Source organism: Sinohyriopsis cumingii, unplaced genomic scaffold (assembly GCF_028554795.1).
Source record: "Sinohyriopsis cumingii isolate HCF-2022 unplaced genomic scaffold, ASM2855479v2 utg000426l, whole genome shotgun sequence".
In the NCBI taxonomy this organism is placed as follows: Eukaryota; Metazoa; Mollusca; class Bivalvia; order Unionida; family Unionidae; genus Sinohyriopsis; species Sinohyriopsis cumingii.
The window spans coordinates 8,197,035-8,216,501 of record NW_028315897.1 but is presented as its reverse complement, the minus strand read 5'-3'; the positions used below and the strand labels follow the sequence as shown (position 1 = coordinate 8,216,501).

At 35.5% G+C, this 19,467-nt stretch overlaps 1 protein-coding gene across 5 annotated transcripts in view; it reads left to right on the top strand.

Moving 5' to 3' along the window:
- LOC149774139 (E3 ubiquitin-protein ligase TRIM56-like) overlaps nucleotides 1–19,207 on the top strand; it is an 80,820-nt gene extending 61,613 nt beyond the window's left edge. For 4 of the 5 annotated variants that reach the window (XM_089945817.1, XM_089945818.1, XM_089945816.1 and 1 more), the window contains 5 exons: nucleotides 250–273; nucleotides 5,693–5,716; nucleotides 11,081–11,104; nucleotides 18,647–18,670; nucleotides 19,118–19,207. In XM_089945817.1, the coding sequence (XP_089801943.1) occupies nucleotides 250–273; nucleotides 5,693–5,716; nucleotides 11,081–11,104; nucleotides 18,647–18,670; nucleotides 19,118–19,189 (168 nt within the window). In that variant the 3' untranslated portion in view covers nucleotides 19,190–19,207. Of the gene's footprint in view, nucleotides 1–249; nucleotides 274–5,692; nucleotides 5,717–9,580; nucleotides 9,652–11,080; nucleotides 11,105–18,646; nucleotides 18,671–19,117 lie in introns of those variants that run through there. The other variant, XR_016417030.1, reaches the window with a different exon arrangement.
- The last annotated feature ends 260 nt before the right edge of the window (nucleotides 19,208–19,467 follow it).

Below are 19,467 nucleotides of genomic sequence, written 5' to 3'. Positions count from 1 at the left end.
GGATAAAGAAAGGACAGAATGGTTGCGATTCAAAGATTTACATACGAGACAAACCCTACAATAGATTAGTTAAAACGACAACATATGTGGATTACTTGTTCATGTAATGACTTACACAGTGTGACTTGCACTGTATTTCCATTGACGAATATGACGAATATGTGCATGCGTATCAACTCTCTTGTTTGGGAGCAAATATGTATTATTTATGTCATCTTGACTAATATCAGATGTATTCTATTCTTGCAGGATGAAAGAGAGAAAAAAGAAAGAGTAGGTACAATTATAACTGCATTTAATAAATAAGCACACATCATGCATTACTTCCAGTTATTATATGATTTCTAAGACGAAGAGATTTATGAAAAATAATTATTCGCCAAATGTTCCTCGTGTTTGCCACTGACCAAGGAATGATTATTGTTTCTATATCGCGCATTTATTACTTTTGTCAGAAAAAAATAACTAGCGCCCTTCCTTTAGTAAATATGTTCAAATGGTCACTTTTATGGACTAACGGATTATACCTTTGATTCATGATTTGCTTATCATAATAGAGCATTGTCCGACCAGCTGTACATCCTGTTAAATTACTGACTTCCCGGCCCATAACTTTACAAACCTTGAAATGATAATTAGTTGCACTTTTTATAAATATATACTGTGACTAAAATTATTTTGTTATATCTCTCATTTCAAGATCACAAGAAGGAAAATGTAGCCTTACAACTTACTTCAGTGTCTGGAATAAATTCTTAGATATACTGGCAACGCTTTCTTATCCTATTCAACAAAACATACGGGATGCGTATCTTGAGTATAAATTAGCCCAGTCGTTGTTAAAATGTAAATGTCACAACAACGAAAGGTGTACGTGTGTGACCTTCGTTGTTGTCCATGGTATAATTGATTCTAAAACATTAAATGAATCCTAATTGAAAGCTTTGTTTATATGTACCTAATACCTATGTTTCAAAACACATCAGACAGAAATCAAATTGATGACCCTAATTACTCTATAAATGGTAAATTGTATAACATGTACTTCGTTCCATAGATATTAAATACTGTATAAACCTCTGGACAGAACATCGTCAAATATATACATGCTACATCCTCCCTCTCACGGCAAATACGTGTTATCTAAATTTGCGCTCGATTTCCCCACTGGAAATATGACGGTAGTAGCTCAACTGTTTGCTTTTACTTTGCTAGTCCGTCAGTCAGGACAATGAATGTGTTGCTCTTTATAAAATACGTAACAGCGGCTATCGTGGAATTATTGTTATAACTACTCCTCTTGAGTGGATGGTCGTACGAACATACGTTGGTCCTAACAGTGCCATAATACCTCGAATATGCATGCCACTGCGGCCAACCTGAAAATCATGTTATCAATATGTATCCTGAATCAATGGTTATATCAGCACGGCGATTGCACTGAAATACGTATTTTGATGTTTTTTGGTTTTAAATGAAAATAACGCCAACAGTGCTCCTAATATGTTTGTCAGTAGCCATCTTGACAAGCTTAAAATAACTACTTATTCGGAATGACTGGTCAAGTCGACATTGTGCTTTCACCGAAGACCTTCTTACGACGTATAGTATATAAGTACTAACTAGAAATGGTGTCATTCTGACATAAGGTATGGCACAATGACATCCATCTTGAAAATATTGTCATTGCCGTTGTTACGACTCTAGATCTCGAACTAAAAATATAAACAAATTCAGCAAGGAAAATGCAACAGACAATTCATTTCACTAGACTACAAATGAGAAAGTTCAAAATTACAGCATTGTGATGTATATTCCAAATAATCCCAGATGTCATATCATTACTCCAAATGTATATACTGGTTTGGAATAAATTTCAAAAGTCATTAATATGCTGATGTACCAATAGTCTATAAAGAGATGGCGTACAATATCATTGAATATGATGATGTGCCAGTAGTCTACAAAGTGATGGCGTACAATACCCTTGACTATGCTGATGTGTCAATAGTCTACAAAGTGATGGCGTACAGTACCATTGCATATGCTGATGTACCGATAGTCTACAAACTGATGGTGTACAATAACATTACATATGCTGATGTACCAATAGTCTACAAAGTGATGGCGTACAGTACCATTGCATATGCTGATGCGCCAATAGTCTACAAAGTGATGGCGTACAATACCATTGAATATGTTGATGTGCCAATAGTCTACACAGTGATGGCATACATTACCATTGAATATGCTGATGTACAAATAATTTGAATCTGCCTTGGTACCACAATGTCACAAGCAGTTATGTCTTTGAATGAGCCGTTTGTATTGCTCATTGTATAAATCGGGTGGTCGTCGTAAAAGTCATTGACGCCACTCTCGCGAATATATCATTGACATATGCTTGATCCGAACCGACGTCTGTTCGGACTAACGTTCATCTCAAGTTTACGTGGATCATATTTACTTTTCCGGTTATAACACCCTGCAACAGTTGTCGTTAAATTAATTGTTAATACCATCCACGACAGCACGAGATTACCGCGCGAATGGTTTACAAAACCAGCTGAGTAATATTTCACAGTGGATACATATTCCAATATATAATCCCTCACCGCCACCACTAATTATCTCAGTATCATATTTGTTAGGGTCTGTCGTGACATGTCAGACTTTGGATTTGGATTTTTTAAACTTTGCTTTAACAATTGTCCAGTCATATTGGTACGATGTCTGCAGTGTGGCAGTTTATAGTGATGTCTACTGGGGGCATAATACCACAGACATATAGCCTGAAGTCCCACCCTGTGACATTATCCTGACACCAGGCCGACCAGCCCTAACATTAACCCCTTAATGCTGAGCGCCAAGCGAGGTACCTGTTCGTACCATTTTTAAACTCTTTTGGTATGACTCGGCCGGGGATCAAACACTCCAGCATCCGAGGTGGACGCTCTAACCGTTTGAAGGCGAAAAGAGTGAAAGAACAAGGGACAGGCTGTAACAAATATATATTTGAAACTGAGATGTCTGACATGTTATTTCTAGTAATAACCAGCATCAGGCCGTACCGTTTCATAAACAATTAGGAGTATTATATTGCGGAAAACTTTGCATCTCCTTAATTTTTATCTCTTCAGTGTATAGAAAAGACAGAAAATCTGAAATTCAGAGTTTTAAATACGAGAGTACCCTATTATAGATTAGTTAAAATCACCATAATTCTTGAATAATCGTTTCAAGTCATGACGTACAGCGTATTGCCATTTGCGAATATGAGCCTCTGTGTGCACTATTGTTTTCAGCGCAAATAAGCGAAGTTTATTTCACCGTGTCAAATATCAGATTCATCATATCCTTTTAGGAATAGAGAGCGAACAAATAAAGAATAAGTATTAATACATATGTTTTAAAAAATACTTACACATCATGAATTTTTGCATAAGCTACTATATCATCGCTAAAAGGTATTTGGTAAATATATTCTACTACGATCCATACCGTTATGAGTAATTGTATCCTACAGTGCACACCTGTTCTTATTTAGGCTCTCATGTCTTTATTATATTGTATGTACAGTCTGGAGGCGCAATAATATAAAGTAAAACAAAACACAAACTCTAGTATTTGATGTCGGGAATGTTTTCCTTTATTGTGACCATGTAACCAACAGAGCACTGTACCAATTAAAAGAGATGATGCTAGTCACCGAAAATCTATTTGTATACAGTTTGTATCTAAGTTGCAAAATATGCACTCTTAGCTAATCATTTAAAAGTATTTTATGGCGGAAACACTGTGCTTGGTGCATTGCTATTTCTTCCAAATAAAGAAATGAGAGAAAGTTGGAATTTGGATATATAAATACGAGGCACAAATCCTCTGTTCAAGCAATAACTTGCATTATATTTACATTTACGAATATGTGCATGCATGTCTGTTCTCTGTTTTGGGAGGAAATAAGTGAAGTTTAAATTACGATTGCTAATATCACATTCATTATATTCTTTCAGGAAGACAGAGAGAAAAAAAGAAAGTATAATTATTGATATCTAATTTCTTCATATTCCTCCAGAACACATACATGAAAGCAATCCTAAACCAATTGAAATGTGAAAGACAAAGTTCTAAAACATTTACTGAATGATATGGTGTGACTCAAAATCATGAGACGTCCTCAACAATAAGCATGGTCGTAGATACATTAATGTTCAGATCTGAAGAAATCTTCTTTAATACACATCAATCAAAATTAATATGGTGAAAATAGGCCTATCTATAAATGTAAACTGTCCAAAATGTACATATTTCATAGCAAATTTGCTAAAACGTATGTTGTGCAGTCTATCAGACATCGTCCAGTATACATACTGCACCCCTCTACTATATTTATGGCAAAACTTGTCATAGATGAAAGTGCGCTTAATGACACATTGAGGAAAATTTGTTTGAGCCTCTGAAAATGTATTAAATATCTCTGCTGATCTATCCGTTAGCTCAAGGTTTTTCATGGATACTTTTCCTAAATAACTTACGTGATTTTCATGAAATTGTGCAAACCCACTTGTCCTTTGAGATAATTGATCCTTGATGAACATGGTACCCCTCGGACATCCAATATTGCCGTCGCAGTGGCAAAAGCTTGTGATCGCTATTCCAGCTGATCATATGATCGTACGAACTTGGACTTTTTCTTATTTATGTTGTTGAGTATATTTTATTTGTATTGCGTACCTGATGTTTGTCTTGATGGTGATTAAAAATGGTGTATGTCTTTTTGTCATGATTGCAGCTAGTAAACAATATTTTTGTTCCAATTTGAGTTTAATAGTTAGTGGAATCTTACATCAGTCAGTTCGGTTATTGAGAACAATATATTGCTACATAATATGGTTTCACGCATTTTAAATGGAGGTCAAATAAAAAAAATATTAAATATTGATTCATATCAGTTTTTTGGGGTATCAGCGTTTACTACTGTGTTAAGATAAATTTATAAAACTATTATTTATGTAAAGTATTAAATGGAAATACAAGGTACTCATTAACAGTTTGGACTAAAACACTACCTTGGGTCTATTAAGATTATTTGTTTGCTCTGTCCAACCAGAAAGTGCAGATTTGATGATTCGTCGTTGTATGTACCGTAGTAACCAGAACGTTTCATGAGATGATGATAATTATTGAAAACGTTTGCTTGTTTGTTTCTGGACGTATACATATTCACATTGTGCCAACGGAATTTGAAGTTACGTATTAACCTTTTAGCCCATTATTCCGTATCCCTTTCGGCTAAGAAAAGACGGAAAAGTTTGAATGTATGACAAACTTATTATGTGGTTACTCATTTCAAATTAATCGCGGAAGTTTATGGTATTATATTCTGTTTGCAAGATTTTACCACATGCTTTTAGCGAAACTATCATGCGTTTATACTTTTGTGGTTATATTTTAATAACCACATTTTACCTAAATAACTAGATGCAATGCATGGCAGCAATCTATGTAGCGCGTTGCTCGTTTATGTCAGCATGATACAATAAAGAAAGAAAAGTTAAAATTCAGAGACTAAAACACGAGAAAATCCCGACAGTGTTTTTTTTATTATTGCTTATCTATCTGTTCAGGTAATGCATTTGCAAATATGTGCACCCTCACCATGTCTAATATCTCATTTATTTTATACATTCAGGAAGAAAAAGCTAGAAAAGAACGAGTGAGTATTAATATTCGTGATTTTATCCAATACGTACTAAATATGCACTTTTTAGCTCTTTAGATGCAACATATAAAGACACTGTGTCAGGTCAGGTCTACCTTTAAAGGTACGATACATTCATGTCAAAACTTCCGCTCAATGATACATCGTAAAAAATATATGCTGTATCGTGTACACTTTAGTTACGTATCTAGATCCATGCTAATAACAAAATACAATGTCTCCCTTTATTTTTATTTTTACATGATCAATTTCACACATAGCAAAGAAAACCTATCCGAGGGAGTAAAATGTATTCATTACATCTGGTGGTCAATCCCATATATCAAGGTTTTCATGGATACCTTTCCTAAAGTACTTAGACAAAACTTTGCAAACACACTTATCTTTTGAGCTAATTGATCCCTGATTAACATGATGCTGCTTTGACATCCAACATGGCCGATACAGTGGTAAACTATGTTGATGGCTTCTCCTGCTGAACATATGGTCATGTCAAACTGGGGTTATTACTGATCATGACCTTATGTATATTTATTTGATAAGCGTTCTTGACGTTTGGCCTGATTGTGCTTAAGTTTTGCCATGATTATAACTAGTAAACAAGAAGCTTATTCCAATTTGAGTTCAAGACTTTGTGGAAATTTCTATCAGAAGTTTTGTTATCCAGAACAATCTATTGTTGCAAAGCATCGGTATAAGTATATAAAGGGAGGTTAAGTTAAAGCAATTTAAATACCTATTCTTATCAATGTTTGTGAATCAGAATGTACTACTGTGTTCATATACAATTCTAAAATAATTATTTCGTTTAATTATTGAATGCAAAGACAAGGTACCAATTGAAGGTTTGTACAATAACAAAATATCTTGGCACTGGTGAAAAATAATTCAACGAGAGCTTGGATTGCAATATTGTGGTGCATCAGGACATTCAATAATTTTGGCACGTTAGGAATTTCAAGACCCTCGGAATATCATAACAATCAAGACTATTGAAATTGATTACTAATCATTCTGTATTTTATATTTGTGATGGAGCATTTAGTATTATTTTGGATTTAATTCATATTAATATAAGTATCTCTTAAATGTTCACTATATATTATAAAGTGTTTGTTGAACATTTCATAAATTGCTGCTTTTGCTTCCCTTCCTATGTTCAACGGATAAATACACGTCTTATAATTTCCTAAATTCACTTAGTTTTAAGGAAATGGCACATCATTTAGGACTGCTGTAGGTTTGAAAACAAACAATATAATAAAGTTAGTAGCTATTCGAAATGATTTTATGTCAAAGACATCATGGTCACAGTTTTTCATTGAAAGCAATGCAGTAGTTGGGTCACCATAACCTCTATCTGATTTTATTTTGGAGTAATATGGACCATTCATTTTGATAAGCTCTATGTCATTTATTGCTGATTCTGCCAAGCTTATCCCTATTAAATAATTAAGAGACGCATAAGATGTTCTGATCTTTGGCAATCAGGTACCTTATCTTTAGCTGAGAAATCATATTGCGAAAGTGTTCTTACTCCGAGTGTAGAATGCTACTTTATTCTACTGTTGAATTCTGCTAACCTAGCAGTCTGTTGCTTGTATATAACTTGTTAACTGAATTACTGTTTGCGTTTCTTCATCACTTCTACCCAATGCGACATTCGCTGATTCATATATCCCTAAACCTACATGTTGTCCTTGATATTATGACACACTCAAACTAATTCTTCTCATAAATATATCTAAATAAGTTTCAAATTATATAATATCCTCCCCTAAGATTTTTCAAACATAATTTCAGTTGTATACTGCGACTTCTACAATCTGTGTGATATGGAAGGGATACATGCATTTATTATACGCTCATTTTTCTCCGTTAATATTACATAATCAGAATCGTTCGGTATTTTACGATATTGCACACCTTCATATTGCACTCACGTGCAGGACACATGTGCCCAATAGTGTATTAGGAACTACTTTGTAAACAAATCATGTACACTCGTGTAGCAGATGCTTTACGTTTTGGTTGACTAAATTTCTTTCTGAATGAAAAAAGCACGTTTCGTGGATGGCCACATACCAGCTACTTTGCTACATTCCGCGTTAACTTTTTCATACAATATTTGTTTGATTTTTGGCGATAGACGCCAGATTTCATAAAATTGGTGGGTACCTACAAATAGCACGCAAGTTACAAGGCATAATATGTCTCCTTTACTCTTAATAAGAACGGCAAAAAAAATATACTTAGAATTTTACAGTTTTACATCCTGAATGTCCTCAAAATATACTTTCTTAGTTCTGCAAATCCGAATTACATGAGCCATGTCATGGGTTCCCAAGCTTGATTACGCATTTCGAAATTGTATTGTTATTTCAACTATATTCCAAATACAATGACATGCTCCTTACTGCACTCAAAATGAAATAAACATTATATTCCATAGCGTCGTTTTGATCATTGCTTTTGAATGATTTCATGTTTTTCCACATTATGAATTAAAACATTCAATGGCAGAACAGAAACACATTTGCAGATGACAACACGCTGCTCCATCTCCGCTGAAATATGATGTACATCATGTAGAATTGGCACATATATCCAGTCCATAATCACAAAATGTCGTAGAAGATACAAAAATGCCAAAATATATTCATTGCAGATCAAATGGAAAAGTTGTTGCAATTCACATTTATTCACAATAGGATTCCAACTTTCAGTTTTAAGTAGACCTAAACGCAATAATCTTTCGAAAGTTATGTCTAGCGCGCAATTAAATTCAAATTTATCAGGGTGGAGTTAAATGCGCATTAATGATGTTGTTGTTGAATAAGGATGAATCTACGCTTGTGTATTTAGTTTGGAATACGGCAAACATTCAGTTATCTTGTTTCGTGTAGCGTATTTTTGTTTACATAATTAAGCCTTAGGAAGAATAAACAAATGAGCATATAATAAATAGGTTACGGCATTTTTATGGGAAAATATGACCTCGTTTTATCGGATGGATATATTGCACCACCAAGGTCGTGCAATATTTCCATCTAAACAACTCGTTCCTATTTCCCTATACAAATGCATTAACCTATACATGTAAAGAGAGAGAGAGAGAGAGAGAGAGAGAGAGAGAGACACACACAGATAGGCACTTATGTGTGGATATACAGAGCGTCCAATATTGAGACATCACTATGCATATATGTATACATTAATGTTTGGTTGATTTTGGTGTATAGATAGACCGTATATTATATAGATGAACTGTACTGCATACTCATTAAGAGACGTTCAGGTGCATACACGTTTGTGATTTTATTAAAACAGCAGACGTAAGAAACACATTTATACAATGAAGTTGTTTTTCTTCGTTTAGTGTCTAAACGTTCAGGATAAATGCAAATTCATGTGTTGTCTCGATCGAATATAATGAGACCGTTTGTTCATACGTCTGATGAAAGTTTCAAATGGCAATTATCCTGCTGTTATGGGCATGATAATATATAGAAAGCAAAAACAAAGAAAAAAAAACCGTTTGAGAACAATAATCTTTGTTTAAATACCAATATGTCATACAGAAATACTAAGCATAATTTAAGATGGGTATTGAGTTTTTGATCCATGTTTTATATTTTGTTATTCCTGTTGACATATTTCACACGTTTCTACATCGGACTAAATTTGCATTTCATCATAATAGTGGTAAAATCAAACATTTGTAATAAGCAATAAGGAAGGGTGCACAGTTGTTTTTTTATTATTCTGGTTGAATTGGTAGTGAAAGGTTCTGGTTTGCTTTTTATTTCCATTTTAGTCTAATCGGAGTTCCTCTTTATAACACTGTTAAAAATTTAGATGTAGAAAGAAATTGCAATGGGATCCGTAGTGAAAAGAACGGTGAAAGTGGGCTGACAGCCACCGTGGAGGTAGAATTTACATTTCTCGCCAATTTTTACAATGTTTTCTGTTCATTATGCTCTCCTTCTACCAGGAATCTCTTATTTTGTTTATTGAATCTCTCATATTAGATAATTATCCAGATGAGATATCACGCGGTTACAATGACAGCCAGTCTCAATGGAAACTGAGAGGCGAAAAAGATATTGATAGCATGACTGTGCGATTTATTACCTTATTTATTCTCATGCAGGAATCCCGGTTGACCGAGTGGTCCAAAGCGCTTGTTTTTACAGATGACCTCTGTCCGAAATATTCGAGTCTCGGCCTTAGCCGATGTGGTTATATCATAGAGCTTCCAGTAGGTTATCGTTGATCGATGGTACTCGTCTGTTTGTTTTTTTCTTCCGGATTCGTTCTCCGCCAATGATAGTTGGTGCAATGTATTGCCTATCCTGTGCCAGGAAATTGCGTTAAACCCAAAACAACAACAACTCATTTTCAACCACGTATTAGGCATCCTTGTGTGACAAGCGTATAACATATGAGAACTTGGCAAGAAAAACAGAATGCATTTGTTACCATTATGATGCAGTCCAACACGCACGGAAATACGGGCAACAAGACAAAGCTCTTTATTTGACTGTCCAGTGGAACATATAAATGTGATATCGAAGTGCATGCATTATATATATTTATTATAACATAATTATACTTCGCTCACAGGGCACAGGATATTGCATGAATACTCTTTCAAATATGTATCATTGTTATAAATCTCACCCTCTAAAACGCGAACTTCATAATGCTTACGTAACGAATGTTGAATGCTCTAATGTACTTTCTTGAATTTGAATTTAATTCTCCTAGTTTGCCATAAGTTATTTAAATGTTACTATGTACTATAAGTGTCCACTCCAATATGAAATCTCGTGTGAAAGAGAATGAAATCAAGTTGTCAAATATTTCGAATCAGATGGTGCTAGTTTGTCTTTAATATTATTTGCGCCGTTCGAGGGCTCAGTTAGTTAAAAAGAACAAAAAAAAAAAAAAAAAAAACGGAAACAGTATAAAGTGCACATTTGGATGTCATTGCATTTGTTGTATTATGAAGGAGGGCACTGTGCCAGTTATGGAGATTATATTCGTCACTGACAAATCACTGTCTATTTCTCTGTTATGTTGTGTCTAAGTACCAAATTTGCACGTTTTGTTAAACATTTAGAGGTATTGTATGTACTTAGTAGTTTTAAATAGTTTTAAATAGTTTTTAATAAGGGAAATGTTTTTGTCTCATCAAAATAAGGACTGGACGGAAATTTAAAGTTCGTAGTTTAAAATACGGGACAGTCCCCGTACTAATTTAATTTAAATGAACGCTATTGTGGGATAATATCTGGAATTAACGACCCGCATTTCACTTGCATTTTAATATAAAAACATATTATATTATTTCAGGAAGAAAGAGAGAAAAAAGAAAGAGTAAGTATTGAGATATCCGCTTTCACACATTAAGACGAAAAAACGCAATGCATAAGACTATTATTTAATTGCTAAGACTAGTGAATTTATTAAAACAAAAACAAACTATTTCTCGAATTTACGTCGTATTTAATCGAACATTGCAACTGTTAATTATACGCTTTATGATCTGGAAAGATATAAAACATGCAAACAAGTTTTCTGTCATGTCATTATCCATATAGCTATACCACTTACAAAACAACCATTTTCCCGTGTGCATTTCACCTGCTTCAGTATATATTCCAATTATTGTGTTTGTTCGAAAAGTAGTAGAATTTTACTTAGTTGCAAAACGACAATACTTTGCTCAATAAATACATTTAGACGGACTCTTTGTTCGACTAATTGATCGAAAATGAAAATTGGTGACAATCTGATCTCCATTATAGCCGATACAGCGTATATCTTGAAAATCTCTCTATAGCTCAACAAACAGATATATTGAAATGGTGGTTTCAAAAGAAGACCTTGTATTATATCTGTCAGATTCTAAATGAAATTCGTGTCAATATGATGTCCATATTATGGCCATCACAACCTCCATGTTGAAAATCTTAATATTGCTACTCCTGAAGGAAAAGATATACATATACGTGGTTTTCAATATAAAACGTCTTATGGTGTCTAGTTGACCATACATGAAAAGTATGTCACTCTTATTTGTAACATGGCCACAACAATGAACACCATGAACATATTAGTGTCGTTGTTCTTCCAGAATGGCTAGTAGTACCAGCATAGTGTTTCCAATAAATTAGCTCCTATGATGTCTTGTGGATCGTTTGTGTTTGCTCTGCGCTTAATTCGGCAATGCTTTTCCCGTGAAAACTGTTTTGCCTCGATGAGGGTAACAAGATTTTGAGAACATTCTAAGCTGTAAACAAGAGTAATTTTTTTTAAAGTTCAAATTTAGTACGATACCTGAATAAGTCAGGTTGACAACATTTTCCTATGACATATCAATGTCCAGAACTCAAATCCATGTAAATATGTTTACATACATTTAATAATTATCCTAAAATATACTATAAAAACAGAAAATATAGTTATCCAATATTTTGTTTACCAAAAAATAGTCATTAGTCAGATAGGCCCAATTTCCTATCCTCAATTATGGAACCACAAAAATATACATGATCCTAGGCACTACATGTAAATAACTTCAGTGGATTGTATTTAGTGAAATGTCTTGGTGGATAGACTACCAAATGTTATATACGAGACGTCTGTCGTTGTCGATCATCTGTGCCCTCGAGACCTCGACTGATGTCGCCTTGAGAACACCTTTGGTTGATAAAAGTGTTGATCCCAGGAAATTAACGTCATATCCACCCAGGTTAGGAAATGTTACCGTGAGTAGTAAAGTTTTATCAATCGTGCTAGGATTATTAGAATTTATAACGCGCGTGTTGTATTTTCTTTCAATACATGTGGACGGCTGGTTATTCTACATGGATCAATTGATGCTGCCATCTGTGAGATTCTTATTGCATATCCTTTACACCTGAGAGAGAAATATTGTAATAAGCTCTAAAATGGTGGAGATAAACACCATGTAATAATTTAGCAAACATCACAATGAATTAGTTTCGTCAACAGGAAGATGTCGTTGGAGAAGACGTAAGTGCTGATCCTACGAACGGGCCCCAGGGCTGGATATAATCACTGAAAACCCGACCCCGACACAAATGATATATGATGCTTCGAATAGATGCAATAAGAGCCATGCCAGACAATGCGAGGAGGAATGGACAGAGTCATTCGATACACAATTAAAGCCAGTTATGCACATATGAGGAGTTTAATTAAAACAAACAAACTTGATCAAGGCCCAGAAAATGCTATTTGGCAAATTTAGTAAAATTTGGTAAAGATACGAAAAGGTACATTTTATTTTATCCTGAGATCGGCGATGCGTTTCAGACAACTGTATTTCAAAGCAAGGAACCATGGTTCATGCTGGATAAAACGACATGGAAAGATCCGTCAGTTGTAAAACTCTTTCTAAGTTATTTCTTTTCGGGAATACCCCGCGAAGGTAACCGTAGAATACACATATTAGGGAAACATTTATTGGCCCTGGAACTTGGTCCCGGATTGTTGGCGACGTTATCACAGCTCATCCTATTTTTTCCATCGACAATTGGGGTATTTTATATAACATAGTCATCTACATAACGTAGCTTGCAATTAACATTTTCTTCATCGGTTATAGTGCAATGTTGAATAGTGAGGATCGAAGGCGATGTTGCCGTCGCATTTTAAGAAAATAACCGATCATAAGTAAGGTCTCATCGGTCTCGAAGAAATACACGTCAATATAGATTATTTAAATGCCCCTAGAGAGGACACATTTCAAACATGTATAAGTCCATATCATAATAAATCAACACAAAGTTTTATCACAGATGAAAGCCGTTGCGGAGCGGTATTGCGATTATATTTCATTCCTGTGCCACCATTATCTCATGGGCAATATAGGTAGTCAATTTTATTAATCTGGCGATGGTAATATAAATTTTAACTTCATTAAAGAGAGCATCAACACCAACACCATCCCCGACGCCACCACCTTCACCTGCCCCATTACCTATCACCACAAATCGCCAACCAATGGACGTGTATCACATGCACCTGCTCCGCCATCAGCTGTACCATGAACCATATTTTATTAGTGACTAGAAATGCTCGTACAGTGCTCACAGATTGGTTGTTATACACTGATGTCACTGCTGATGGATCTATTCGTTGTTAATTTTCAAAGATGACAATGTGTAATGTCAGAATAGATGTTAGTAATCTAATCGCGAGTTAATCATCAATATAGCGGTTGGATGTACTGCATGAAAATGATACACTGAGGTCGTTAACGAAGCTCAGTTACAAACGCAGCTACATAACAGATGATGATGATAATATATAACAAAATGCCAACATCTGCATGATCACTAATCCGCGACAACAGTGTTGGTGGTGGTATCAGCGGATGAGCCCTTGGGGGCGCCGGTTTTATTGACGTTAGGGTCAGATTAGATTCCGATGGCGATTTAAAGAGCACACATTCAATTGTCATTAAAAATTTTGAAAAGTGATTAAAATTAGGTTCGTTGAGAATGCACGTTAAAGTGTAATACACCTATATATTAGCACTGACGTTAGCATCAGGGACCTTGTTGCAGTCAGATGCGTCTGCCAAAATTGGCACTCACAAGGCAAACTTAATTTGACGCTGTTAAAAGAACATACGCGTTGACAACGACTTAGAATATAACCAGGCACATGAGCCTGCTCATAGTATTCAATGGGTGCATTCGCCTTTCAACGATAAATTGTCCATCCACATGTATTTTCCGATTTAGCGTCTGGAGTGTGTGGGTGATTTGGATTGTCAACATAGCTTCAACAATTTTGTAGTCATCACGCTACGATGTCTGCAGTGTGGCAGTTTAAAGTGATGTCTAGCACTGGGGTATCATGCCGCAGGCATGTAGCATGATGTCACACCCAGTCACATTATCCTGACACCATGCCCGCCAGTCTTAACACTAACCTTTTAATGCTGAACTCAAAGCGAGTGGACTGCTAGTATCATTTTTGTAAGTCTTTGGTATGACTCGGCCGGGAATCAAACCCTTGACCTCCCGCATTCGAGGCAGACGCTCTAACCACTAGGCCACCGGAGCGGTATCTCATGATTTTGTAAAAATTATAATTTGGAGTGTACTTCTAAAGATCGGTTGGAGTAATTTAGTTGATGATCAAACAGCTTCATATTGGTAAATGATTGTATGGGGCTTAATATTTATCCAGCTTGATGACGATTCGGATATTTCTCGTCAACAAGCGCCGGACTATATATTGGGAAAATACGAAGCGAATGCCCCAGGAACCATTTCATTATTTCGCGTGGCGATGTCCGTCTGTGCATATTCTCCGTTGTCGATAAAGATTGCCATCGCTTGTTTATTGTCCAGTGATTCTCAGCACGGTACTGCTCACTATTAGATCGTCAAAATATAACCGAATTAGTCAAGATCACGCTACGACGTATCGACGCATTTCAGAAGTTTATTTACATCCGCATCAAGATCCGAAAGGCTTTTCGCTGGGTGAATATCATTTGTGTCTGTCAACGATGATCAGATCTGCTCAGCTACCCACTGGCTGCATTGTCATCCTCACCTTTATGTATATATTTTCTCCGTCGAGTATCACGTTAAGTCTTATTTTGGCATCATAACATGTTTAACTTGACACTGACCGAAGTTGCCTTGATGGATCCTGTGAAATTATAAATATCAATCGACACGTGTGGGAAAATTGCGTTGAGGGAATTCGCCTTTGTCGTAAATTGGATAAATATACTCGCTGGGACCACATTTGAGTGTAAAACCTGATGTGATCCAATTATTATACTGACTATTTTCGCCGGGTATTGCAACGTAGATGCACTTTCCTCTTTTATTCAAGAACACGAGTTAAATTTCAACGTAGTTTATAACGCCTATGACGCGATGTAGTCCCTGACTGTCCCTGAGGAATGATTATCATGTTGGAATCTCTGGGGAAATTATACGGGCTGAGGTAGACTTCATATATATATATATATATATATATATATATATATATATATATATATATCAACAGCACCTCTTGGATTGATTAAAATATGATCAAATACTCGTCCATGTGAATCAAAGAAATATATACCAATATTCCTCATCGGGCTCCCATTACGTGCTTGCAAACTGTATTTACTTGCGGAGCAGTTATTCGAGGAGCGGGATTATAACGTTACTAATCTTCGTTTGAGCGGGCTCAAATCGGGTTTTATTATCGAGCTGACGATAACATTTCTTGAGGATGCCTTAAACTATGTTGAAGTTTCGGAAACGTTCCGTTAAGTTAAATGCGTAACTAAGTCGATACTACGTCCGGACGGGGGAACCATATATTGACTGATTGATGTAAACAAGAACATAATCACAAAGATTATAATTTCCGTATGGAAAACCAGGTTCGTAAACAAATTATGCACGGATCAGGATAAATCTGCACTGCTGCTTGTCTCGGCAGTTTAGACCAATTTAGGTAGTTTCCAGATATGCGTGCGTTGAAGTTTCTCCGCTGAAAGTCATTATAACATCCACCCTAAATGTGTTGCCACTAGATGGCAAAACTATAATGTCATCCGAACTGTTCCTGCTCCAACAGATAATACGAATGTAATGTCAAGAAATGTCACTGAAACAATATATAAACATTATTATTTGACAACCCCCGTGATAGATACGGAGTTGTTTCCACGAAGGATCAAAGTGTAGAAGACTTCGTAGCACCCTTGACAAGATTAACCGGTAAAAATAAAATCAAATGCAACCCAAAAGAAATTCGAAACTGCTATGTCTTCGTGCTTACAGTGGGATGGAAAAGATTTCAAAAATAAGTACACTGAATTCACTGCGATCAGCAACCAGTTGTGGGAGTCCGTAGCGCTTAAACTATCACTTAAAACATCGCGCGGTATAGTACTGACTTAGATGGTGACGCTACCACCATCCAGATGGAATGCGGTGGTACTTGAAACAAACATTGGAGCAATACGCTGATAACGATGTTCGAATTATTTCGAATGCGAAAGAATTTAATGAAATATAAATAAATCACACCGTATTCAGTAATTAGATGTGGGTACATTTGAATTAGGTATCGATATCAGCTTCAATTCAGCGAATCCAACACGATGGCTGCCCCGTGGCCACTGCCATTTAAACTGCTAATGATACATAGGTGATCTAAACAATTATATGTCATTGATTGAAGTTCCTGACGGTTCTGACTGACTCACAACTCAATTAATCATCAATACAATTATAACTTTCTACTTCGAAATCGATGCATTAAAAACAGAAATTACCACCGGTAATATCAAAGCCAGCGCGAGAGAATTAGATGCTATATTCATTAATATTTTTAAAAACGAGCTTAATTTGATATGTTTCTGGATTAATACACCATGTTTTGAATAGTACGTTTCGTATTCGTGCCGGCTTAGATGTGACACACACGTAAATCACAATAGGCAAACATAGCATCACTTAAATTTCGCGGATTTTTATCGAGGTAGAAGAATCGCATTTCAATGTTGGCATCATTATATATAACACAGCAGCGATCACATATTTTTAACCTGACAATGGCATTAGAGCGTAGACACGCTAACATGTACTGCCGTTGTAGGCGCTGCGCTTATATGCGCGTAATACAAAAGCACAACAATACATACTGCTTTACAATAATTCAAAAACATCAGTGCTCTCGGTCCTTTGGTATCCCACTTCACTTCATGTTTATAACAGTTTTTCTTAGAGCTGTCGACCGTGTATTCTCCGCAAAATTTGCGCACATGCTGCACGTAGATGACGATGTATCCATTGTATATAAGATACACGAGGCACGAAATTTATCGTTGAAATCGGGGATGTTACTGTTGATTGAGAACTATCTGAATAGGAATTGTGCTAAGTCAGCACTGTAAACTTGTGACTAACATCAGCATGGTTGGGAAAAGGCTACCAATCACGTACCTAGTCGATATTGCTTATGATAATGAAAATTTCCACATTTTTAGTAGGAAATTAGCCTAACCAGCCCGAGGCGATAGTGAAAACATGTTGTGTTTTTAATATGTTGGTGTCATCTTCGTCCTTGATGGCAGGGTAATGTGATGTCTAAGGCGCCAAAGTGTTCTATATTTATAGGAAATGTTGAATTGCAATCATTGTAAATTGACATCGAGAAACTGATTTTCTTTAATAAGCGGCGTCTATCTCTATGCCGATGGTAATGTTGATTGGGATCAAGGAGTTTCCATGGTTATAGGAAATGAAACCAAACAACATCTGTCGACATGGAAATACATTTTTGCACTGAGGTATAAATTGTTATCTAACGTAGACTCAGATGCTAGTACGTTCGCCTTCTACTTGATTGATAACCCCAAGCAATTTTCGTCATATTTTTTCCTTCGGAGAAACTGTATTGATGACACCTGTCGATGCGAAAACAAACAGGAAATAAATAACCATCTGATTGTCGTTTCCATGTGACTGATGGAAGGGTTAATTGTGCTAATGCGACTTAACCATCCGCCAGTATATCAGACACATTAGGATGTTATGTTTCAATAAAAATATAAGAACATATAAATATATGTTTGTTTGTTGGTATCTGTATGATTAAGTAAGTCGGTTATGCATATTTTATGTGGCACAAATAAATGGCGGCTTTTGTTTACTTTTCAGAATAAAGGCAAAGAAAAACGTTCAAATACGGATATTTACACATGACACAACCTGTCTAGTAGAATACGTTAAAGGGCAATTACTGTGGAATGCTCGGCTAAAGTAGCAGCATTTGTACAATTGTACTTGTACGTCCATTTTAGAGACCAAATAGCAACGTTTGTTTCTAATATGACCTTTATGCTATTTTTTTCAGGAAGAAAAGCAGATACAAGCATATGTAAGTATTATAAATATATGTCCCCTCAGTCTACTATAAACTAGTTATGTATTCTATATGGTTCGCAAGACACGCACATGCATTAAAAATAGGTATTCGTCAAAGTTTAAGTTATACTTTACTAAAAAGTAACGTTACCGTTTTATTATCATGTACCTTTTTCATATTTTGGATGAAATTTCAATAACATTATTTCAGATCACACCAGGTTATGTAAATGCTTTAGAGGCCCGCATAATGAGATTATCCTCTGTCTGACTCATATTGTACACTAAAACATTTGTAATACAGGTTTATTATCTCTACCGAGAAAGGGATACATAATTGTTTAATACAAATATGAGAAACCCAATTGAAGGCGCGTCCTTTATTTAGAGTTTCGTTCATGCTACACCACCGAAAGTATATTTCACAGTTTCTAATATCAGGTTTATTGTGTTTTTTTAGCGCTCGTCGGTCTGGGTAAGTACTAAAATGTGCACGCACACGCATTACATGATACATGTTACTCGAATTTAAATGTCATTTGACCACTGATAGCAAAGCCATCAATTCATTTATCATGTAATTTAAGTATTTGGAGTATAAGATGATTATAACAATATTGTAGGTTACATTAGAGTCTACTAAAGGTTTTTCTACAGCGTATATCGAAGTTTTCTTTTATATGATTCATTATCACAGGATGCGTGTCATAATACGGGTAAAACTATTCTGCAGAGTAATAAAGGCGTACACTATTATAACAAATAAGAAATACATAGTGGACATGAAGATTATAACGAACGTATGCTCAT